Source organism: Tamandua tetradactyla, chromosome 13 (genome assembly GCF_023851605.1).
Source record: "Tamandua tetradactyla isolate mTamTet1 chromosome 13, mTamTet1.pri, whole genome shotgun sequence".
NCBI lineage: Eukaryota > Metazoa > Chordata > Mammalia > Pilosa > Myrmecophagidae > Tamandua > Tamandua tetradactyla.
Window position 1 is genome coordinate 9,145,208 of NC_135339.1, and position 24,851 is coordinate 9,170,058.

At 48.7% G+C, this 24,851-nt stretch overlaps 1 protein-coding gene across 5 annotated transcripts in view; it reads right to left on the minus strand.

The window, feature by feature from the left end:
* Nucleotides 1-349: 349 nt before the first annotated feature.
* Nucleotides 350-24,851, minus strand: part of LDB3 (LIM domain binding 3) — a 56,545-nt gene continuing 32,043 nt past the window's right edge. For 3 of the 5 annotated variants that reach the window (XM_077124694.1, XM_077124693.1, XM_077124692.1), the window contains 6 exons: nt 20,435-20,580; nt 14,932-15,322; nt 12,205-12,385; nt 11,456-11,576; nt 7,763-7,878; nt 350-3,269 (listed from right to left, as the gene is read on the minus strand). In XM_077124694.1, coding sequence (XP_076980809.1) covers nt 3,180-3,269; nt 7,763-7,878; nt 11,456-11,576; nt 12,205-12,385; nt 14,932-15,322; nt 20,435-20,580 — 1,045 coding nt within the window. In that variant the 3' untranslated portion in view covers nt 350-3,179. Of the gene's footprint in view, nt 3,270-7,762; nt 7,879-11,455; nt 11,577-12,204; nt 12,386-14,931; nt 15,323-20,434; nt 20,581-22,895; nt 23,073-24,851 lie in introns of all 5 variants that reach the window. The other 2 variants (XM_077124691.1, XM_077124690.1) reach the window with 1 other exon arrangement.

Here is a 24,851-nt window from a genome sequence, read left to right on the forward strand (position 1 = left end):
TTTTTAGAAATGAAGCCATTTAGAGCAAAATAAGTAAAACTGAAATATTTGATCAAAAAATACTAAATAAATAAACTTTCAAACAATACAAGGCAAAGCCTGGTCTTCAGTTTATTATTCATCTGGTATGAAATTCACCTTTTATGAAAAACATTAGGATTACCCACATGCTCTCATCTGTTTAAACTAGGTAACTAAGCCACTGCTGAGCCACAAACACCTATCAGAGCAAGAGAGTCTATATGTTCCTTCTCTAAAGTGCATTTTGCTTTGTCTTAAACTTTTATTTACAGTCCTACAGAAATAATCTACTTGTGGTGCATGTGAAAAAACTTTACACAAAAAAATCTGTATTTGCACATCCTCTTTGGGGTTTTATTTTGCTAAAAAGCAGAATTCACACGGGCCAAAAAAATAAAATAAAACAAAACATGCAAAATATTCTGTGCACACCATTGATACACTACATTGCACTTCTGAAATCTTCATTTGGAAAAAAAAAAAAAAATTCCCAAATCAAAAGTACCTGGGCTGAAAAGTTAACATTATAAAAGCTAGATTCCTGACCCAAACACTGCACACGTAAGCCACTCAGTTGCAAAAAGTTAATGTTTATAAATGCTAAATTAAAGCTCTACAATGAGGAGACAAAAACTGTAGATCCAAAGTATATTCCTCACCATCAACTATCAAAAAATGTGTTGGTGCTGTGGGACATTCATGGCATTAACTGGGAACAAATACAACCTTACTCTTGACACAATGCCAGGCTTTCCATACCTAAGGAACCACACTCAAAACTACTTCCTTTTCTGACTACCTTTAAAGTGGTTTTTTTGGGTCTATTTTCTTTTTTTTTTTTCTTTTTTGTAAATAAGAGAGTCCCCAGAATTTATACTATATCCGAGACGGAGAAAATCTGATTTTGTTTTAATGACATTCACCTCTGAGATACCATACACACAGGTGTGTGCATGCGTGCACGAGCATATGTGTTTGTGTGTGTGTGTGTGTGTTTGCGCGCGCGTGTGTATAAAACCTTTAAAAAGAGATTTAGGGAACTTAGCTCTCAGGAACTGGTTGTTTTTGTTTGTTTGTTTTCCTTTCCCTGAGACCAGTCCTGATAAATTAATAGATGTTCTTTTTTGGAGAAAACCTGTTTACAGCTTTTCTGTACAGCCAGCAACGTCCTGTACCTGCATATTTGAATTTTCCAAAAATAACACAATGCTCTAAGGTACTTGTTTGTAACTCCCAAAAACTCTCCAGGCACTCCAGTAAATGAATTTCACTCTGCTTGGCCCTTGACATTCACTTTCTCACCGCACCAAAGGTAAAAAAAAAAAAAAGCAACCTGTGATCAAAGGGTTGATGTCCCTTCCTGGTGCTCTCTGAGGGAGGACGGTGATTTCACCTCGGACACAAACACAGACCTCCTGCTGGGGACACTGTGGACTGCTTCATTTTCCCTCAGGAAGAGGCAGGTACAGGTAAGATAGCAGCCCCCTCCCTGATGCCTCAGTTCTCAGAAGAAAGAGAGTCCTCATGCATTCCCATAAAACATTTCAAACATGCAAAGAGAAATTCCAAAATGAGAGTGAGGTGAGAGTAGCAGTGAGATGAAGAATGCCAGAATTTTGTGCTTGAATGAGAAACATCTTCTCAAACTGCCTACTTCAATGTCATTTCCAGTAAGCAGAATAATAGGGCCTCTTAAAAAGGAAAGAGACCATACATACTATTTCTAGTCTCAGAAGGTAAGCTTCTCTCTTTATCACCAAACAGCTCTAAAATGCTTGCCTTACTTAGAAACTATCACTAACATTATAAAGAAGTTTAAAATTCCAAGTCTATTTCAATAAATACTTAAATACTTGCTAGACCAACTCAGCTCATACTTTTTCAAAATATTGGCCGAAATGGCTACTGAGAACCCATCAGGCCATCTTTTCCTTCCAGCAGTCAACACACATGTACACAACAGGCGTGCTGCATGTAAAGGAATGTGAGCAGAGGCTCTGCCAACCCATCTGTCTTCACTGAGGTTGGCAGGAAGTCACTCTCCTCTTCCCTAAGCAGAATTTGGGCACACTCTTAGTCCATTCTGCCCTCCTCTTTCAGACACCTTCTCTCTGTTCTTTTCCAAAAGTCACCAAGCATGTTGGGGCCCTAGGGGTTGGGGCAGGGGTGCTGAGAAAGACTTCCCAAGTGAGCAGTCTTAGGATGGGGGAGGGGTGGAATACATGCACAAGACTGGACATTTATGCTGATGAACCTCTTAAAGCTAAAAAAAAAAAAACAAAAGCCAAACACAAACCAGAGTCTTCTTAAAAATCTCCCTTCACACACTGCAAAGCAAAACTGGAAAAATCCAATTCCACTTTCCCAGCACAATTCAAAAAGGAGCTAAGCCTCTGGGAAGACTGGATGTTTGGAACTGAAAGAGGGCAGCTGAAGGGCCCACCTTTTCTCAGTTGTCTGCTTTGTCACCGGAGCCCTTCCTGGAGCCCCTTCCTCGATCGCCCAGTGGCCTCAGAAGACAAGTGGCTCGCTGTCTTCAGCCCTAAATTCTTTTCCCATGTCTAGGCTCCCTATAGTATGTTCCGAGTCTGTTCAACTGAAGGTCTAAAGCCTGATGTGCAGAGGTAGCCCCATCACACTGGTAATGGAATAACACTTCCTTTTTTGGCGAGGAGGCCCGATCGGTCTTAGCTAACAAGCTCTCAGCTACGGCTCTAAAAATACCCCGCAGCGAGAACTGTCTGGCACCTCACGTTGTTTGCCAGAGGAAAGGTCTAAAAGGCTCCACAGAACGTTCCAGATACTCCATAACCTCGGCCACGATGCTGGTGACCCCCGGGAAGTGTATCGCTTTGGGAAAGTTACTTTTTGGTTTTTACTTTCTGAGTTCTTGGAATTCTGTCCTAAACGTTTGAAGTACAATTCCAGTCTTGGATTAATTACTAGCTTGGTTTAGACTCTTCATTTGGCTTCTAGTCTGAACTATGCAAAGACATGATATGTGTACAGAAGAAAGGACTAAAATTATACTTCAAAAGGACTCAAGCGCTTCCTGCCTTCCCCCTTTCCCTCAAAAAGAAACATCAGCCTCCACGAATCCTTCATTGCCAGCAGCAGGAGCAGCGACCAGACCTTGTCTGCACTGAGGGCCCGGGCCCCTACACGTTGACAGCGTGCGCGTGCTTCTTGCACAGGGGTTTGTCCTTCTTTGAGTAGAACGGCTGCCCCTCCAGATTCACGTGGCAGACCTGGGGCAGAGAACACACGGGTGTGAGACAGGGCCTTGCAAGCCTCGGCAGCAGGGGGGAACATGTGCAAAAGGGACTGCGGCCAGGGAAGGCGGGGTTTTTGTCACCCAGGAAGCAAAAACACTGCCACGTGCCACCACAGTCCATTCTCCCCACTACAAGTCCCTACAGCCTGGAGCAGAGGAGATAGATTGGACGATGAAAACATAAAGCCTTCTGAAGAGGATCACAGAATAAAACAAAAATTAATTTTAAATTAAATCCAATGAATTAAATTTAATTGAATGGAGAAAATAAGCACAATGAAGATGAGCCATTGGTTCTATTGAAAAGATAGAAGGAGCCAATACACTCTCACAAGTGCATACCCACAGGGACAAGCAACATCTGTAGAAATACCACTAGAAAACCAACAAACACAACAGACAGGGTTGCTCTTACTAATAACTGAAGAAAAAGACATTTAAACTCTGTGAGATACCACTAGACACCTATCAATCTGGGAAAATAAATAAAGCCAAAAAATGCAATGGCTTGTCACCTTTAACCTGACATGCCTCTAGCTAAAAGTGGGGGGGGGGGGGGGGGGGGGGGGGGGCGGGGAGGGGATGGATAGTAATCAACCAAAAGTCAGGATGGCCATGAGGAATCATTTTGGGCCTTTCTATGCACCGCTGGGGTCACTGGTGACAGGTTCTGCCTTTCACAGGGGAGTGTGGCAAGACTTAACAGGGACATAAAGATGTAGTCCAGTAATGCCCATCTAGACAATTTTATCTAGAGAAATAATTCAATAGAACACAAAAGCAATGGATGTTAGCAGGATGATAAGTAGAATTACATCTAACAATTAAAAACTGAAAATGGAAATTTCTCTCTATAGGGGAGTGATGAAATAAATTTTATGCTGCATTTTTTTCAATGTAATACAATGCCACCCTGAAAAACAAAGGATATAGAAAAGAATATGCAGGGAAATAATTGAGAAAAAAAAAAAGGAGACCTAAAGTGTTGGAGAGAGTTTTGCGCTTGCTATATGGAAATAAAGTGTTTGATTTAAAAAATAAAAAGTAAAAAAGGAGACAAAATTACATACTCTTTTGATGATAAGTTAGGAGTTCTGTTTGAGGATGGAGACAGATCACAGAAAAAAAGGGAACTAATTGCTATTTTTTGAGGCAACCATGGGTCAGACAATTTTATTTAATTTTTATAAAACCTTGTGGAATACGTATGATTTTTCCCCATTTCACAAATGATGGTTGGAGGCTCAGAGAGCCCTAGGGTCTTGGCTTAATTCACAGATCCAGTAAGCTTTGGAGATGAAATCCATGTGAGATCTGTAAGGTTCCAATTCCATGCTAATTTTCCCACAACCTACAGCAAAGGGAACATATCTAGTTGAAATTTTTCCAGCCTTAAGGATTTGGTCAGAGTTAGCCCCATGAGTTCCTTGGACTAGAAACATGTAGGCTGGGCCCTGGGAGAGTTAGAGTTAGGGTTAGGGTGGGGGTAATGTGATAATATGTTGGGGTCAGCTGGGAAGTCAGATTGGCTTGGGTGGGCCCAGCCTCAGCAAGGACACTGAGGAGCACTACGAGGGAGACAGAATTGGGGGGTCACACCCAGGACAATGTCTACAGAAGAAGTGCAGGGAGTTCCCATGGGATGGAGAAACCACCCATTTGAGCTATGTTTGAGTCCGGGAGCATGTGTTCATTTCAAGAGGGCTGAGAAGGAAAGTGTCATTATGGTGGCACTGTGTACAAGGTCCTGATGGCCCACAGTTGGGAAGGTTATACTTGGAATTGCATGGGGCTATCAAAGGGCCCCATAACCTGACAAGCCAACAACCTGACAAGAGTCCCTGAAAACATCCCATATGCAGGGTTTATAGTGGCCTCCCTGCCTGGTGTTGGCACTGAATTTCTGCAGACAAGTTCAACATGGCACCCAAAGTATAACAGGTAATAATGGGTTTTGGAGGAAACAGATAAGCAACTCTGGAGTGAGTTGGCAAGGAGTTGCCTGTCAACACTTGAGATAGCGCCTAGGCAAGGACAGTGCTGGCTGCCTGCAAGAACTTTGGAATAAGGCAGGCTGAGATGGTGAATAGAGAGAGGAAGGCACCAACCCTCGGAAATGGCTCATTGGTAAGATGGGGCTGAGAGCAGGGACCCTCAAAGAGAAGTGGTGTTCAGCGTCTTGGATCAGGAGACTACAGTTGGGACATAAGGTGGCTTCATGGTAGAGGCTTCGTGGCAGGGGCACAGCAAGGATGGCCTGACCTCTCAGCTTGGTGGTCCCAGTGGCACAGGGCCTGGCTGTGGATGAGTGGTGGCCCTGGGCAATGATGACCAGGATCAGCAGAGTGGGGGGCAATGAAAAGCCCCTAGGACTGCCTGCAAAAGTTATATGACTGTCCACCTCTCCTGGTACCCACACCTATGGGGAAGGGCTAGAAACCAAGTGGAGTTAGAGGAACAGAGGGGCCAGGAAGACAACTTTTTCCCATTGAGGTAGGACTCAAATTCTTTCCCATGGAATTCAAGCGGCACAGCCAGACAGGAGTGCCACTCTCACCCTGACCCATGCTGCCCTGCTCAGGCTTCCAGGCTCTAATTTTTGTGCTTCGGACTTTAGGATACCATCTTGTTCTGTTCTTTAATTGCTTGTACATTTTAGCTTTGTTTTCCTATGAAGACTCTCAATTCCTTGAAGGTGAAGAATTGCTCTGAGATACTCTTGCACTCCCACACTCAAAGAATATTTGGTCAATTGAATTAGTCTAAAGTATGTGCTATCCAGAGAATTAACTGCAGGGCAAACAGCACATCAACTAGGAGAGCTAGTCTGGTCCTCCTTTCTTTGCAGCTTTTATGTTTATTATAGAATAATATAGGCTTATTAAAAGTGATTTGGAAATAGAAAGAGGACAGAAAATTCCTCCAAGTCTTCCAAATGGTAAAATGACACTACATTTTATGACATCTGCATGGGACAGTGAGTACCCCCGGGGCTAGTTTGGGATAAGACCTGATAATGCGCCATGCTGCTTCTCCAAAGGACAGATGTGCCCAGTTTCTTTGGGCAGATCCTTGGGGCAGTCTTATGTCTGGACTTAATTCTCTGTAACTGATCAGTAACATCAGCCAGAACCATCCCAATGTGTACTGTCGCTTCTGGTCTTTTCTAGGACTTGTGCTAGAGGGACTCTCAGTGGAGCATGGTCCCTTCTTCAAGTCCTACAAAGCTCCTATTAGCATACCCTCAGAGGACCAGGCCTTCTGCCTCTTTCTTCCCTGGGCCTCCGAGGCTCTTGGATCCTTCTGGAAGGCAAGATACCAGACTTGCAGGTACCATCTTGGGGTCAGACAAGCTGAGGCTTGAATGTAAGGGTCAGTGCCCTATGCTGGGCCTTCCTGAGCCATGGCTCTGCAGGGGACAACCCCAAAGCCAGTGCATTTGCACCTTTTTAGAGGGAGAGGCCCCAGTGTATTTAAAGGACCCTTAAAGGCAAATAGAGAAAGTTCAAAGAGTTGGAAAATCAGAGTGAACATGATGTACCCCACAAGGTCATCCTTACATGAAAGCTATGATCTAAAGTATATTCCAGTAAACTGTAGGACTAGGGTTGTTCAATGGTCTAAGTCTATAGATAATTATTCAGGCTTAAATTGCATGAGCATTTATCACATTCCCAGGATTTTATGCTGAGCGAATCTCCTAAAATAATAATAATAATAGTGGGAGCACAATAATTTTTCCAAATAAAGTTTAATTAATTGAAGATTCCTGTTACAGGCCTTTTTATTAGGGATGATTGCTTCTTACTTCTAATGTGGTGTCTAAACGTTGGTAAGCCCACGGTCAGGTCCCCTCTCCAACCCAAAGTCCTTGGAAGGAAAATGCTTATCTCATGGCAAAAAATGGCATGGGAATTCAGCAGAAATAAACTACACAAGGCTAATAGTTGATCTAGGGTTCATCTCTTGGTAGCTGTGTATCAAGAACAGGACCATTTAGGGAAATGAAATGATGCTCAGTCCTACTTTCTAAAGTTTCTCTCAAGAGAAGCCCTAACTTAGCTTTTCATAGGATTTAGTCAATCACCTCCAATTTAGGTTTCACGGTGAAAAATTGGGAGAAAAATCCTCAAATCACCTCATTATATATAAAGCTCGCCTATACCCATGGATGTCAGCCACCCCTCTTTTAAATCCAAATATAATTCACTGAGATCAGTGCTGGAGGTATAACTGCTGGTTTGCCAGATCAGTGGACACTCTACTGTCATTAAGGAAACTGAGAGTAACTAAGCCTCATTGGTTTATGAGTAATTACCAAAAATAAAACTGTGTTCTACTGTGTTATATCAATGCCGCATGTTATTTGCCAGCTTTAAAAGGGATGGAAGGGTTGGTCTCCTGGCCCCACCTGGTCCCTCCTTCCCCCTTCTCAGGGAAATCAGAATCCCAGACTCAAACACATACTGCACAAATGAAGCAGGTGTCATGCCAGGTGTGCCCCAGGGCTTCGATAAACTTGTCACCAGCCTCCACGGGGAAATCGCAGCCGTGGCACTTGGTACTGAACAGGTTGATGTAGTCTGAAACGAAAGGTAGAAGTAAGGACCAACCACCCCGGCCAGCAGCAGGGGGCATCCCTTCACATCTACCCAAGGCCAGGACGACATCGAAAATCAGGGAGCGGGGGGTAGGGGGGGGGGGATCTATTTGGTTGTCATCTTGCAGACGAAGTGTTCAGTTCAATGACTGATTTCTTCCTTTTCCAGCAATTTGCGTGGACACTGTACAGACAGACTTAGTCATCACCTCATGTTGGTTTGATTTGCAAATGCTTTCTGGAACTGTCATTAGCTTCAGCTTTCTGCAGAGTGGTTTTCTCCATTGCCTCTGTCACCTCTTAGAGCCCAAAGAGTCCAATCCAAAGTAAAAAAAAAAAAGACAGAGAAAGAGACACACACAGACACATTTCCCAACAGCTGTGCTATTTTGGAAGAATGAGGGCTCCAACATTTAAAAGTTATGGAATGTTTCCTGCTTGGCCATTCTTCTGTCATTGGGCATTTGTACTGATACCAAATTTTTACTACTATAAACAGTATCTGAGCTACTTTATTGGGCTATCTTCCCACTCCCCACCACTGTAAAGGTTATAACACTGAATATTTGTATAAATAAAAGAGGCTATAACACTAAATATTTGGATAATTATTTGTATAATGCTTTACAGTTTGCCAAGCATTTCCCCAAACATGGCATTAGTTATAAGGACCTCAGAGCCAAGGCCCATGCCTTAGTTTTCTTTGTACTCCTGGCACAATCAGCCTGGCACATAGGCAGTACCCAACACATACGTGGGAAATGAATGAGTGAAGGATGAATCAGTCCCTCAGGACATCAACAAATGAACTTAATCTTCACAAAATCCCTTGGAGATAGGAACTACTATCTTTTTTCTTTTTCTCTCTCTCTCTCTCTCTCTCTCTCTTTCCCTCTGTCTCTACCTTCCTTTTACGGATGAGAAAATTGAAGTTCCAATAGCGCAGGGCCTGACCAGAGTCCAACATGGAGACAGAGAGAACCTGGTTCCGTGCTGCTCCCCCACATAAGCTGTCGTCTCTGGGTCATGGAGCAGGGGTTCTATTCCTGGTAGAACGTTTCCATATTCCTCTAGAAAAGCTCAATCTCCTTTACGAGGCCTTCATTCCTCCAGACATGTCTCTGTCTCTGGACAACTCTGCTATAGCTGGCTTTTTTTTTAGGGTGATTTATGTCCAGATCTCTTTGCGCATAGGCATGTCTGATCATGGTCTCAGACCACCGTGGGAGAGGCAGCATGCCACGGGGGTTATGAACTGGGGCTCTGATGAAAGAGTGAGTTAGGCTCAATCCCAGCTCTGTGAAGGAATTCTTCAAACTCTGGGCAAGTTGCCTCACTTCTCAGTGCCTCCATTTCCTCATTTGTTTATTAGAAATAATTATAGTACCTGACTCTGGGGTTGATGTACGGATTAAATAAGATAAAGGAAGAGAACAACTTGACACAAACACTTGTTGTTCTTTATTTTGTATAATCTATGAAAAAAGGGAAGGGAATTCTGATTTGAGTGCCTCCTGTGTACCAAGCTGGTTTCAGTGCTTTTCCATTTTATCTTGCCTAATCCTCACAGCACCTCTGCAAACACATGTCATTCTCATTTTTAAGGCAAGGGAACTATGGCTGGCGAGGGTCTGCCACGTTGGTGGTAAGGGACAGAGCCAGACATTATGGATTCCAAAGTTCATCCTACTTCCATGACCTTATGTTGCCTCCAGTTCCTTATCTTATTTGCCATTGAGCTTTGATAAGTTCTCCCTATCTCAGGCACATATTTTCCAATATATGGCTTCCGGTTTTGTGTTTAATTATAGATTGTCATGCAAATGCTCTTGTGTTTCCCAGTCCATCAATCTTGTCTTGACAGCATAGTTAAGTTCTTTATTAGGCAGAATTCATTGCCTCAGCAGAGTTAAGAATATATTATTTTGTTTCCTTCAGAAAGTTACTGCAGATTCACCATTCAGTCTAAGCTCTGCAGGAAGCTGCAAATGTGTGTGGTGAGGAGCATGACTACAGGTTAACCCTTCTCCATGTGAGAACCAGCCCTACACCCCACTTACCTTTCATCATTCTCAATCGTTCGGCAGGTGACCTGGGCTCTCTCCCACATCTCCATGCCTTTTTATAATTCGGGTTCTAGACCTGGAAAACCCTCCCTACTTTCACTACTTGAACCCCAGCAACGCTTTTGGCCAGGCCTTCCTTCTGGGAAGTCCACTTTTTCATCCTTTACCAAGAGAGACGAGCTCGCCTTCCTGAGGGCTTACCCTGGTCTTCTTGCCATTCGCATTCATTCATTCAACATCTCTTGACTGTCCATTTATGAGCCGGCATGTTACATGACGACGGATTAGCTTGAGATTTTTGTGGCCTTCTCTAAGATGCTCACCTCCATCCTTAATTCCATTCATGGGAACTGGCAGAGAATATATGCTCAAAACACATTTGGTAAATGAATGATAAATGGACAGAGAAATTGTTCAAATGATTCCTTTAAGTAGTAATTCCTTCTCCTGTTGTTTATCCTCTAATTTTTCAGATCAAGCTCTTATAATAGCTTGAATCTATTTCTGGAATGTCTAGTCTTGTCCACTGATTGATTCTTCTACTTTAAACTAATTCTAAATGATCTGGAGAATTGCTACTTTGTTTTAAAGTTTGGCAGTCCAGGTCTCATCCTAATACACTGAAAGAAAAACAAGTTGATATTCTCCATTTATTCTACAAAAAGGAGGATGTAATTGGTGTTGAACTCAGTCTGTGCAGATGAATGCATGGACAGATGAGTGCAGGAGTAAGTGGGTGATGAGTGGAGGAGTAAGTAAGTCTGCCAGGACTCCCAACTCCCGAACAGTCTGCTTTGTCTCCTGAATTCAGGATAATTTATGCCACATTTTAAGGTAATGCGTATAGCATTTTGGGGTACAGAGAAATTCTGAATTCAGACAGGGAGATCTTACCATAGGAGAAGGGAAGGGAGCCTCCCTTATTTCGGGCTGCATTGCACACCCTCTCTGGTCTATTCCTCAGCACAGCTCTTAAGGGAGGTGTTATTGTCCCCTTTGTACAGGTGAGGAAAGTGAGGCCCAGAGAGGTGGAGTAACTCACTCAGTGCTACAAAGGCAGCCCCAGTTGGAGCCGGGCAGAGAACTTAGCACGAAGCCCAGAGCCGAGGCTTTTCCAGGCTAGACCTTATGTTCTCAAATCATAATATGAAAGGTTTCCCAAACAGTTCTAAGACATCAACTTCTGACCCACATAATATTTGGTGTGGGGAAAGAAGCAAAGACTCAGTGTGTAAAAATAAACTATGAACTCCGTCCCCTTGGAAAGCTGTAACCAAGTGAGCACGGGAATAGTTCAGTTAACTTCCTTTGTATAATATTATCAAAGTATCATTCTGTCATTAAAAAAAAAAAATCCCTTTCTCCAGAAAGGGAGCCCCCTACTGGTCAGATGTATGGATGTGGGCAGGAGTTTCCTGTTTCCTGCCCAACTCTTCCAGATCACGGACCGTCAATCCCTAGCGGTGGTGCCCCTCTGCCATCTCATGGGCCTACCTTTCTCGCAGTAGGGCTCCCCATCTTCCATGTGGAAGAGGCTATTCCCAAACGGCTTCTTGCAGGCTGCGCAGACAAAGCAGGTGGTGTGCCACGTCTGTCTCAGGGCATGCATCACTTCCTGGGGGGAAAGAGCCTCAGCTCAGGACAGAAAGGTCCAGGAGAGAGAAGGAGCTGGACTTGACACCCTCCCCACCCCGCCCTCCCCAGCCCCAGGCCCTAGTAACAGTGTCAGCATATTCTATCAGGGGACATGGCAGGAGAGCCCACAGGAAACAGACCTCAGAGGCACTGAGGGGAGACCTGGGCATGGAGAAGGAGGGGTTTCTCACACATCCAGTGTGCCTGGTGCCAGGTCTTAGGTGATGCTTATATGAGCTGTGATACTTAATTCCAGATCGAACCTGGGACAGAGGTACTGCATGCTGGCATTTTCCCAAAGGGGCATCTAGCATCAAAACCACACATAGGCGAGTGATAAGAGCAGGCTCTGCAGATGCTCCAACGACACTTCAAACTGTGTAGCCAGAGGCATGTAATCCCCTCCCGCTTCAAGTTCATTTGTCCCCTAATCCATTGGTGACAAGCCAACTCTCTTCTAGGATAGAGGTAGAATTGATTCCTCTTTGTTAGCAGCAAGTTCTTGGCTTCTTGATCACACCCCATCACCTTGGGGGAGGGGTTTAGCGGGAGGACATGAGGTCGGGAGAAAAGACAAGGGTCAGAGGAAGAGGGTACTGTCCACTTACTCCCATGATTTTGGTGTTGCACTTGGCACAGATGGGAGCAAAGAACTGCTCATAACACCGCTCACAGTAGACATTGCTCTGCTCCTCCACGAAGCACATGTCTGCCAGGGAGGTCTTGCAGTAAGCACAGTTGAACTCTTCTGGGTGCCAGGAACGGCCCATGGCTACCAGAAAGGGGCCCCTGTGGAGGCAAAGAACAGCAGCTACTAAGGCAGCTCCAAATGCTTGGGCTCAGATGTTTCAAGAACCTCAACAATGTTCAGACTTTGACCCAGTAACTCTGACTTTTGTGACTATTCTAATGAAATAATGCGAAATTCAGACAGAGCTCCATGCAAAAAGATGTTCATTGTTGGGTCATTTACAATAAAGAGAAACTCAAGCATCCACTAGTAAGTGACTAGTTAAAGGCATTATGGAACATCCACTCAGTTGGTTGCTGGTAATTACAAGAAGAACGATGACGATGATGATGATGATGATGATGGCAGCGGCTAACATTTACTCAGTGCTTATTTCATGCCAGGTGCTACTCAAAGACCTTTGGATTTATTAACTTTGAAGTGGATACTGTTGTCATACCCATTTTTCAGATAAGGAAACTAAGGCACAGAGAAGTTAAGCAACTTGCTATATAAACCCCAGTAGTCTAAGCTCATTTGAACAACTGAAACACAGGAAGTACCGAATAAGAAAGAGGAACTTTATTCCTGTATAGATTATTTTAATGCCTGGGACCATCCTAGACTACATTAAGCAGATAATAAAAAAGGATTGGCAAAGTTCCCTGAGGGAGGGGAGAAAGACTATGGAACTATTAAACCTTACCATCAGGGAATCCCCTGATACTGTGTCAAACTTTAGGGACACCCAAATCAATAGGCCATGCCCTTGATCATGAGGCTTACTCTTGTGAAGCTTATGTAGGTAGCAGAGAAGTTTAGACTACCTATAGGCATGCCTAAGAGTTACTTCTGGAGGACCTCTGCTGTTGCTCAGATGTGGCCTCAGTCTCTCTAAGCCCAACTCTGCAACTGAAATTGTTGCCCTCCCCGCTATGTGGGACATGACATTCAAGGGTGAAAGTCTCCCTGGCCACATGGGAGAGGACTCCCAGGGATGAATCCAGACCTGGTAGTGTGGGAACAACAATTCCATTCTGACCAAAAGGGGGAGAAGAAATGTAATTTAAAAATATCAGTGGCAGAGAGAGTTCAAATAGAGTCGAGAGGCTACTCTGGAGGTTGCTCTTATGCAAGCTTCAGGTAGACCTTGCTACCGACCATAAGCTGCCAACCTCCAACCAGGACCATTCCAGCCAATCCTAAAGAACACCTAGGGCGATATATAGGATTCCATAAGGGTTCCAGGCACTACAGTAACTTTTCAGAAACCTATAACGTCCAGATCAGTCCCTGGTCCAGATAAGTCCTGAAACCTAGCTCAGCCTCTCCAGAACATCAGATAGTTCCATCTCCCTACCCCATATTAGTGACAGACCCTTCTAATATGAAAAATTTAGAATGGCCATAGCACAAATACTCCTAAAGAGAGGGAAGAAAAGATAGAAGGTGATGGTGGAGTTATACACAGAAGATAGGATTTAACAAATGAATATGAATGCTGAATCATTAAATTGATATCGCTTTAAGTCTCCAGTATTTTAGAGCAGCTAGAAGTAAAAATCTAAAATTGTGAAATTGTAACCCATGTCAAACTCTGTAATATGTTCTACAACCAACTGTTGTGCTGTGCTTTGAAATTTATAGCTTTTTTGTATATATGTTATTTTTCACAAAAAAAAGAAGGAAAAAAATTTTATCGTGATGATGAAAAAAATATTTACGCCCTCTAGCCTCCTATATTCTGGAGCAGCTAGAAGGAAAAATATGAGAGGATCATATGGTAGCCCTTAAGAAACTCTGGGATCTGTCCTATAACTACTTGTTAAAGAGTGCTTTGAAAACGATTGCTTTTTTATTTCTTTGCTTTCTATATATGTTATACTATACAATAAAAAAGTTAAAAAACAAAAAACTGAAAAAAGCAAAGACCTGGGTAGTCTAGTTCCAGACTAGGAACTGCTAACAGGGGGACTCTGAGGAAAAATTCTGTGTTTTGATTTTTACTTCTCTGTATTTTCTGTAATCCATGTACATTATTTTAAAATAAAATGCATATTCACATATACATATGGATACCACACAAACACACACACACACATACTGTATTCAACACAACCACCACCCATGATCCCTGGCTTCTTAGCGTGAAATGACTTGTTTTCCTTTCAGTGTGGCAGATCTCACCGCCAAGCAGCACGGACCTGTCTGCGGAAAGATCCAGGAGCAACCCTACAGGAAAGCTGGGTCAAAACCAGCAGTGCCAGCCAGTTTGCAACATGCCCAATAAACTTACCGATGATTCCCAGAGCCCAGCCTTAGCCCAAGGGGGAGCTCCTGGCACCAGGCACTGTGCTGGGAGCTTCACCCACTCGCCTCTGGTATCCTCCCAACTCCCTGGGAAAGTGGGTGTCCCACAGGGGGAGAAGCCGAAGCTCAGAGAGGATCAGACCACAGGACAAGCCAGATGGACAAGGGGCAGTCCTGCATGGCGCTTTCTCCCCACACCTGCCCTTCTGGACACCCCTCACAGCTCTCAACCTGGGGGCAAGCACCCCACACCCCCACCCTTCCAGCACCGCAGCAGAGCACAGCTGGACCCTACCGGATGATGCTGTTGCAGTGGCCGCAGAGTGGAGTCCGGCTGCTGGCTGGGAAACGCTCAGCCCTCTGGACGGTGCCCCTGGCCAGAGGTGGCACTTGGGGTCCTGAGAAGGCCGGGGACCCCTGGGGCAGGGCCTGCTTGCTGATGGAGGTGGTACTTTTTCCAGGGGCAAACTTCTGGGAGAAGCTGTCATCTGTCACCCAGGGCGGGCGGCTGGCATGCTCTGCAGGGCCCCCGCTGTAGGCAGCCGAGGGGGTTGGATTATAGCTGGGAGCAGGTGAGGGGGTATAGGCTGGTGCAGGGGAGGGGGAGTAGGTGGGGGCAGGGGAGGGGGTGTAGGGAGTTGGGCTGTAATTGGCCCCTGGAGATGGGCTGTAGGCAGATGCAGGCACTGCAAGCCAAAAAAGACCCAAAGAAAAATGTGTCAGCGATTCATTCTTTCCAACTTCCCCCACCCCCCAGCCAGGAAACTGCAAACATTAGAGTGGTACAGTTCTAATTTTTATAGGAGACACATTCCTTCTTGGTGCCCCACATTCCAATTTGCAGTAGGGAGCCAAGGGAGATAAAGAACAATCTGGGCAGAGCCCTAGGGAGCTTGGATTAGGAAAGGGATTCAACTAAAAATACCTGCAGCTGTGCAGGGTGGGGCTCGGCCAGGGCTGGGCAGCTGAGGCCTGTACGAGACCGAGACCGGGAGTGTGAGTGGGGCAGCTGGGCGAGGCTCACATCCGGGCCAGGGAGAGGATGGGGGTGGCCCAGACCAGCCCCGCCTCCACTGGAACACCTTCAGTTGCTCCCTGACCAGGGACCTGGCATCTGAAGAGCCTCAAATGGCATGTGACAACTGAGCCTGCATCTATTCGGCCCTTGGGACAATGCAGATGGCTCTGCAGGTTCAGATTTAGCCACACTGTTTTCTTGAAAAAATAGCTGGGCTTGAATTGTAGGGGGCTAATTCCATCTTGGCTGATGGGGGTGGGGGTCTTGAAGGAGGCATTCAGAGAGCCTGGGAAGGGGCGCTGGGGGTCCTAAAACAGGTCTAGCTGCTTGCTGGGCCCAAGTTCGCCTCCCAGAGTCCTAGGCTCCCCTGCATCACTTTGGTAAACACACAGAGTGCAACCTAGTTATGGTTTAGAGGAGGTTATAGTGGAGGAAAGAGAATACAGCTGCCCCACTTTTCCACGCCCACCCCCCACTGAGCTTCTTGAGAGCTGAAAATCTTCTGGGGGACAATGACACAGAAGGATCACTACTGCTCACCCAAAGCCCTCCAAGGCCTGGGCCCTCGAACCCCTAGATTTCTGAATGCTCTGGGCTTCCCATTGTGCAGCCAGCTGACCAACCTAGAAGCAGGACATCCTCCTCCAGTGAGGGAGGTTCCAGAAGCCTCACCTTGGCTCACAGTCTGCTCCTTTGGAAAACAGCCTCATCCCGCCCCCTCCCCCCACCCCCACCCCCACTCCCCCATAGCTGGAAGCATGTCAGGGCAGCCTCCCTCCCGGTTCCTGAGCTGGCTCGGTTCCTGAGCTGGCTCGGGCAGGTTGAACTGTGCTACAGTGTTCTGAGGCAGGCAGACCTCACAGGAGAGGACGGCCTTTCCCGGTCCTAGCCTCTAGTCTCTCTCTCACTCAGTTCCCTCGTGCCTCCCCATTGCTCCAACTCAGTACCTTCTAACTCCCAGAACCCAGGATGACTGGCCCTTCAGAGAGGGTGACATGGAAATCCCTGGGCTAGGGGTGATGGTGACCAGACCTGTGTCCCTGAAGCTGAGCCCCTCCACAGTCCTGCCTCCCAAAAGCCATCCTGAGAATCATGTTGGCATCCAATGGTGAAACTCCTTGCCATAAGGAATCTTCTTGCCACTTCCTAAGGGGTGTACTCACCACACAGAGATTATCTGGCTCTGTCCTACATTATTCCCTCTTACAGACGAGGTTGCTGGGGCACAGACAGAATGAGCCTCTGAAATTCCTCTTTCTATCACCCCACCAGGTCAATTTGTATCTGCTTCTTTTACTTTTTCTAAGGTGACTCCTAGACAGTTTATTTCTGGTGGAGGGAGCAGCCCGGAATCAGAGCTACGACTAACGTGCACTCTCAGCTTGTGTGGCAGTAAAAGAACTTGCATTATCTTATGTTATCGCTTAACTGTCATCCAACGAAGCAGATGATATTTTCAAGCCCTTTTTACAGATGTGAAATTGAGGAACAGGGAGCTTAAGTGACTGCCTCAAAATCAGCCAGCTACTGAACTACCCAGATTGTAGTGGAACCCAGGCAGTTCAAATCAACCTCAGACCCTCTACCTAGAACCCCTCCTTAGGCTGCAAAAACAGCTTCACGCCCCTTGGAAAAAAAGGACCTGGCCCACCTTCCTTGCCTCCCTGCAGCAAACACTACCCCTACTCCCTCTGCCCGGCAGCCATTGTCTTCCCCCTCTGTTAGGCCTTAGACTCCTCTCTAAACCCCTACAGCCCTAAAGTCACACAACAGGCGGGTCTGGTTTGGCTGTTTCCTTGCCGGAGGGGTGCTACCCCCACCCAGAGCTGGAGACCTTCTCTTCCAGACCCACTCGGCTCGGCAGCTCCCCTCCCCCACCAAGTCCCATACCCCTGCGGGAGGGCGGGGTGGGGAGCAGCGGCTTCTAGGTCCCCTAGCCTCTGCGCCTTTCATCCGGGCCGACCGGCGGGCTACCTCCAATAGGCCAGGAGGGAGACCTGATATCCCATCTCGGAGCCCCGGGGCTGTTGCTATTTCTGCGTGACGGAAGGAAGCCCGTTCAAATTAGAAGGTGATATTTCATCTCTAACAGGCGAGTTCAAAAGGGCTTTATCGCACACGGAGGCCTGGGCAGGGTGTCATCAAACAAGGCGATGGCTGACTCACTCTGGCGAGGGCCTGGCTCCACGCGAGGGCCGCGGCCCCCACCCCGCCGGCCGACGTGGCCGTCCCGGGAGCGCGCGGGCCTCCCCGCCCACGGCGCACCGGGCCCGGGCCCCAGGTGCTCTGGGACCGGCCGGCCCAGCCCCGGCGCCAGCGATAAGATCCGGGCCGCCGACGCCAGCCTCTGTCTGCCCGGAGGAGGCCCCGCGAGGAACTGCGCCGTCTCCGGGGCCGGGGTCTGCGGGGCTCCGGGAGGGGGAGGAGGCGGGCCGGGCCGGGCTCTGCCGCGGTTCCTCGCGTTCTCGTGGGCGGGCCGCCGGGCCTCCCCGGAGCCGCGGGAGGGGGACGCAGGCCCTGGCCGCCGCGCCCGCCCGCCCCCGCCCCTGCAGGCGGGAGTGAGTTAACGCCTGGCCGGCCTGAGGAGGGCGCGGAGGCCGGAGCCCGGGCCCAGCCGGCGCCTTAGGAGTTACTGCGCAGAAAAAACGGAGCGCAGGGTGGGCCCGGCTGTGCGCGCCCCGGAGCGGTGACCCCCCACCTAGCGCGCTGGGAGGGGAGGGCAACGGTGGGGCGGGGACGCCGAGGGCCGTGACACACCCCGGAAGGTGCCCAGCAAGGCCCGCCTTGGGGGCGCTATGGAGGGTGGGGGGCGCCGGTCAGTGCCTAGACAGAAATGCCCCCCTTGCCCCCGACAGAGGCTCCCCACCCTCATCCAGACTCCTCCCCACCTCCGCCATGGGTTCCAGTCTCAGCAGGGCAGCCGCATCCCCCGGCGTGCACAAGCCGAAAGGCTGCGAGATACTTGGCCATTGCAGCCCGGCTGCAAAATGCTACCCCACCCTGGGAATTTTTAACCTCAGAAGTAAACGAATGGACACAGAGGGACACCTCCTCTGTGCCAGGCATCGTGCTAGAGGCCCGCTTTTCTTTTTAGTTCTGAGACAGTAGGGAGAACATGCAGTGCTTGTAGTAGTATCAATCACGATTTTTCAAATGAGGAAATCCTGGCTGGGTAGCTGAAAACTCCTTTGCCACAGAGGTTGGCCCTGGCGGGGAGTCTGCTGCTCAGGCTGATTCTGCCACTCGCCCTCCACACAGCTGTCAGAACCAGCTCTAGAAAAACGCATCCCCACATGTGAAATCCAAGTCCCCCAAGCCAGGCCCTTCCTGGCTCCACGTTTGTCTCATGATCGTGCCCTGCACTCTAGCCACAAATACCCACGGGTGTCTCACTCTGCTCCTTAGCAGGACACGCCCCGGGCACAGAGCCATATGTGCTGTTACTGTGCCCCCTACCCTGCAACCCCTATCTCCCTCCCCACCCTTCCCCACTGCTTGACAAACTTTTACTTTCTTCCAAGACATTGGGAGCTTTCTCTGCCCCCCTCCCTGCCCCTGCAGAATTAACTACCTCATTCTCAAATCCCAAACCAGTTATTAACTTCCTCACTCCACCATTTTAACCATGCGGTAAAATGGGATGTATGCAATAATTTGGGGGTGGGAGGGTGAAGAAAAGTTGGTAAATGGAAAATCATTATTGTTTTACACAAATTCAAAATGGCTGTAAAGATAAATATGTTGACAGTTCTGTGCTTTCAATGAAAAGCGTATGCCCACCCACAATCCTATCTCACCATCCCTGGGACGGGCCTCGGGTCTCACTCTGGGAGTCCCTGTGATTCACAACCCCTGAGCCCACACCTCACAGCCTCTCCCCTCCCACTCCCCCCACACCTGCCTGTGAGACCCTCCCTCATCAGCACTTATTTGTTTCTTCCTACACTCACTTCACCTTTGCTGACCAGCAGCTCTGTGCATGGTGCTAGGAATACATACAGTGGTGGACAGCCCTCCAAGAGCCCTGCCCTCCTGGAGTTCAGAGGCAGGCAGGAAGGAGGGAATGGCTGCTGGGGGCTCTCCAGTGGGCACGTCCTATAGACCAAGGCCCACGGGACCTTCCCCCAGCCTCGGCTTGACCCTGGCTGCCTGGGAAAATACCTGTTCCTTGCGCATCAACAGGCAGGGGTGTGCAAGTCAGCCCGAGAATTACCCTTAGCACTGGGAGGTGGGCCTGACTTTGCCCAGGTAAGAGGGGGCCCTGTGTCTGCGAGGGACCCAGAGTAGTGATGAAGATTGCTCTGGGCTGGCCACTTCCTGTCCCATCATACCCACTCTCATGGGCTCTGGTTATCCTCTGCTTCAACTGGAAGATACCAGAGACCAGGCAGGCTTCATAGCTTACTCAGGGACATCCCATGATGCAATAGGTTTGTCCAAAGCCCATGTCATTTTTGCTGTAGCTGCCTGTCCTCTGGTTTGGGCCAGTGCCTAGACTCATATGGAAACAAGCTCCTCTCTCTCTCTGCTCACCTTTAGCCTGCGAACCCCAAGTTAGGAACATTCCCCTCCTTAGGGCAAGGAGGTTCCATCTCTACCTGGCACTGCCCACCTGTGCTCTGGGCCAGATGCAAGCTTCCTAGAACTCTGGCCCACAACTGGGGAAAGGAGGGCTGAGCCTCACTAGGAGGGGCTCACTAACCACTATCCTTCTGGGGATGTGGGCTTGGAGCTGATCTCATGCCAGCCTGGACAGCCTCCCCTCTCGCCTTGCCCTCACCTGGCTGGTAGACAGAAGGCCGGATGCTGGCAGTGGTGACAACCCGGGGCTTGGGTGCAGGAGCGGCTGGGGCCTCGCTGTAGCTGGTGTGGGTGGCTGGTGCGGGAGAGGTGGCCGCTGCAGAGCTGTAGGTGGAGGCTTGGGGCCTGGAACCAAGGGGATAGAGTTAGCAGCTGGAAGGACACCTCGTCTGGCCCTGGGGCTTGCAACCATGGTGGTTGTCAGGAGCCTCTGAGGAGGAAACCTGACACAGCTGTCCCAGGAGCACCACTACCAGAGGCTGTGAAGGAAAGGCCAAGGGTTTTAGAGGGGAGGGAGCTGCTCCCTGTGTAGCTTGGCTGTGAGTCTGGCTAGAGCAGCAGAGACCCCCCCAGGAAAGGCAGCCCATTTCTAGTCACACAGCTTTGGAAAGAGGGAGGCAAGCCACCACCTATCCAGGAGGACACACTGGAAACCAAGGGGACAGACGCCAGTGTGGGCTAAAGCCGGAGGGAGCAGAGACAGGAGTGAAGAGAGAGAGCCCGCCTCCTCCAGTTCCCAGAGGCTTCTCAGCCTCAGGACACCTGGTCTCTTCCCCTCCCCCTTTCTATTTTTGCTGGAGCAGAACAGTGAAGTCTCAGGTTTCTAAGCTAGAGTGCTCCCAGGAGGGTTCCTGAGAAGCCAGTTCCCCGCCCCACCCCCGGCCCCACCCCACCCCCTGCATACAGACACTGCCATACAGAAGTCCTGTTGCCCTTCCCCAACCCAGCCAGCTGCGGAAAGGCCCAGAACAGCCTTTTCCTAAGGTGTGGCCCAGGGACAGGGGGACCAAAAAGATGAAAATAAAAAGGGTCCCCTGCTCCCTGCTCTCAAGAAATGCTGTATCTGGCCTCTCCCCTTAGACAGTCACAGTTTTCTTGGCTGAAGGCTCTCAGAACTCCTGGAGTTAAATAGTCCATTTAACCTTGTCCGATCCAGCGTTTCCCCATTTCATTTGTCTGTGAAATCCTCTCTTTCCATGCTTGCCTTACAGAACATGGGCACCTGTGCATTCTCCTGTACCACTCGCATCTTTCAGGGTCCCGTGGGGACAATATGACCATACCCCAGGCAAATGGGTTATTGACAGGAGTGCTGTAGAAGTGACACCAGCATGCAGCTTACCACTTTGCTTCTATCTGTCCCCTACAGACCCCGGGGCCTGACTATCCCAAGTCCTGCTGGGCAGAGCTGTAGGTTGAAGGAGTACCTTCCCCTCTGGGGCTCTGGGAGGGGGTTGGCTCTGGGCTAAGGACCCACTGCCATGCTCCTGATTAGAGCCAGACAGGCCTGCCATGTTGTCCCAGGCAATATGAGCCTCTAAGAGTCAGTGTCCCACACCTACTTGGGTGGGTATGCAGACTCGCCCTGCCAAGTTGCCATGTTTCTGGTTGAGTGAGGCCATTGTCACTCTCCCTGCCCCCAGGCCAAGGTGCTCTCCCTACTCTGGAAATACCTCTGAGCTAGGATAAGAGGAGCAGAAGCCTTAATGGAAGGGGAAGAGACAGTGTCCAAAGAGCCCCTGGGGGCCCAGTGTCCACTGTGGTGGGAGAAGGCCAAGGGTCCCGTGGATTTTGGCCAGACTTTTTCATTTTGCCAGCATCGCAGGAGCTATGGTCTTATGTTAAGAACTGGTGTTGGGGAAAAGTGGAGGCCAAAGGCACCCAGTGGGAATTCTGAGGTCATGCTCCAAGGAAAGGTTGGAGTTTAACTTGTCACCCACTGGCTGTCTCATCCCAGCCTGTGGGTAAGGAGGGGAAATAGCTGGGCCCAAAGTGTGATCCTGACCCCTTCTGCTCCTGCGTGATGTCCTGCTGGGCAGCCCCTGGGCCCCTCTCCAAGCTCCACCTTAGCCCCAGCTCTCTTGGCAGGACAAAAGGAAGGAAGGGATACCCTGTTGAGGGAGTCCCAAGAGTTCCAGGAGCTCTGCAGTGGCCCCAGGACAGACAGACCTGGAGAACTGACCCAGAGCCAGCCCTTAAGCAGAGACTAGAGGCCCACAAAGCTCCAGCATCAAGAGCTCCCCTATGCTCCAGGGAGCCTTCAGCGATTTCCCCAGCTCACATGGATGATTTCCATTTTCCCTAATCTGACTTGCACGACACAAGCTTTCCATACCCATCACCAAGCACTGAAAACACTGTCTCCCTGTGTTAATCTACTTTTGGATGTATGTGATCTCTCTTCTCTCACTTGAGCATGAGCCCCTTAGAGACTGGATGGCATATGTCCTCACTTCTGCCCTCAGCCACAGGTTCCCGCAATACCCCCAGCTTTCCTTTTACACTTGCACCCAGTGGGGTTGACCTTGGCTTTCCTCCTGGCCCCAGGGGCCCCAGCATCCCGATGGACACTGCTGAGGCACAGGGTACAGATGGAGCCCGGTGGGGCCTTTCCTGTCTCCCTTACCCTTCGTCAGGGACGGCAACTGTAGGCCAGTTACCTTGGACTCTCTGCAGGGCTCGAGGCTGCGCTGGTGGCAGAGGCGGCGTTGGTGGCAGCTGCGGCCAAGGGTGGCAAGGCGGTGCTGGGAGAGGCAGTAGCAGGCAGCTGGGCAGAAGCGGGCAGCAGCGGGGTGGTGGCATGGCTAGTGCACACTGGAGCATGCTCAATAGGGGTGCTGATGAGATGGACCGAAAAAGAAACAGGTCAAGGAGGAACAAGACCTCGTGGGCCCCCGTGCATGGGGGTGGGTGGCTGTAGTAGAGGCAGGTGGGGCAAAATGGGCACTGGTACTGCAGACAGAACAGTGTCCTCGAGAGGGCGTGTCCTCCAGGGCAAAGGGACACTTCCAGGCAGAGCTGGATACCAATGGGCTCAGTGCAGCAGCCCTTGCAGGATCTCGAGGGCGCAGGTCTCAGACCACAGAAATCTTGAGAGGCATCATGTATGCACAACATTCTCAATCCTGGAGGGAATTCTTCCCTTCGTTTTTCTGTATTTCTGAATCTTTTCTTTCCTCAGCATGCATTATTAAAACACAGTGTGGGGAAACAATAGATTGAATTATCAACCACAGTTCTCCCCTAACCTGTTTTCTTTTTCCTTTTGCGCTTCCCCACTTAGTCAGAGGTACACATTGCCTTTGGGAAGGGATGATACAGCAAAATAAATCAGAGGTAGGATATCTGAGTGTCAATTGTCTGGGGTTGTAAGAATCTGGGGTTTAGGCTCTGAAGGATTCAGGGCACCCACAATGCATTTTGGAAGATGGATGAAGACTACCTTTCTGCCAGAAAAAAGAAAAATAAACTTATCTGGATGCAGAAGGGACAATGCGGTGGTGGTGGGGAGAGTGGTGTTTCAAGCATAGAGACATCTGAGCCTCTCTTCTGAGTAAACCCTGGGGAAACAGCAGGACCCCAAGGTTCACCATGCCCAGTGTGGCCTAGGGGTCAGCAACGGTTTCCCACACATCCCGGAGAAACATGGACGTGGCCTTGAATACCTGCAGCTCTGAAAGGCCCTGTCACTGGGGACAGGAGAGGTGACCACTCTGCCAGTATGGACCAGTGTACCAAGAAAGGACGAGGCTGTCCCAGCTGATGCCTGTGCAGGCAAACCCTGACCAGGAATACACGCCACAGTCCCTGCCCTGAATGCCTTGGCATTCTGTAAATGCCTCTTTCCCAGAACCATTCCAGGGAAACGAGGTGCAGTTGGAACCCTGGTTGACTGGGCTTAAACTTGTAACATGGGGCAGAGAATACAAATTAAATGACAAGAAAGCAAAAAATGCACATTCTTTGTTCATTTTGGTCTGCACACTAAGATTTCCATCTGCTACAACCACAACAGGATAAATGCAACTCCTACAAGTGGGAATAACTTTATTATCCCATATTAACTATGTAATCCAAGACTCATAAGAGCTCTGATTTATCAACCTCATACTATGTGCCACGACGTATGTCTTTAAATCCTTACAATAATCCCCCAATGTGGGTATTGACTCTACTTAATAGGTGAGGAAATGGAGACTGAGAGAATTCAATTGTTCAAGGTCCTGGAACTTATGGGCAGTGACAACAGGATCTGATTAAGGTCTTTTTGATTCTGAAGGCTTCGTCCTGGAGGAATAAAGAAACCACCTGTGTGACCAGCCAAGTAGAATCTTTCCCCCATAAAAGTCACTATTCTAATTCGCAATAATTAAAGTAACAATACACCAGCTTCCATCTATTGAGTGCTTACCCCATGCCAGGCGTGGTGCTTAACACATGCACAGACATTAATTCCCTTTGATCCTTCCAACCTCCCTGGGCAACAGGCATTATGATTTTACAGATGAGGAACTTGAAGTCCGGAGAGATTGCGTCTCTGGTCAAACATCACGCACCTGCCAAGTAAGCCCTAAAGTGCAGAGGAGTCACCTGGCGAATCCTGTTAACGTGCAGCT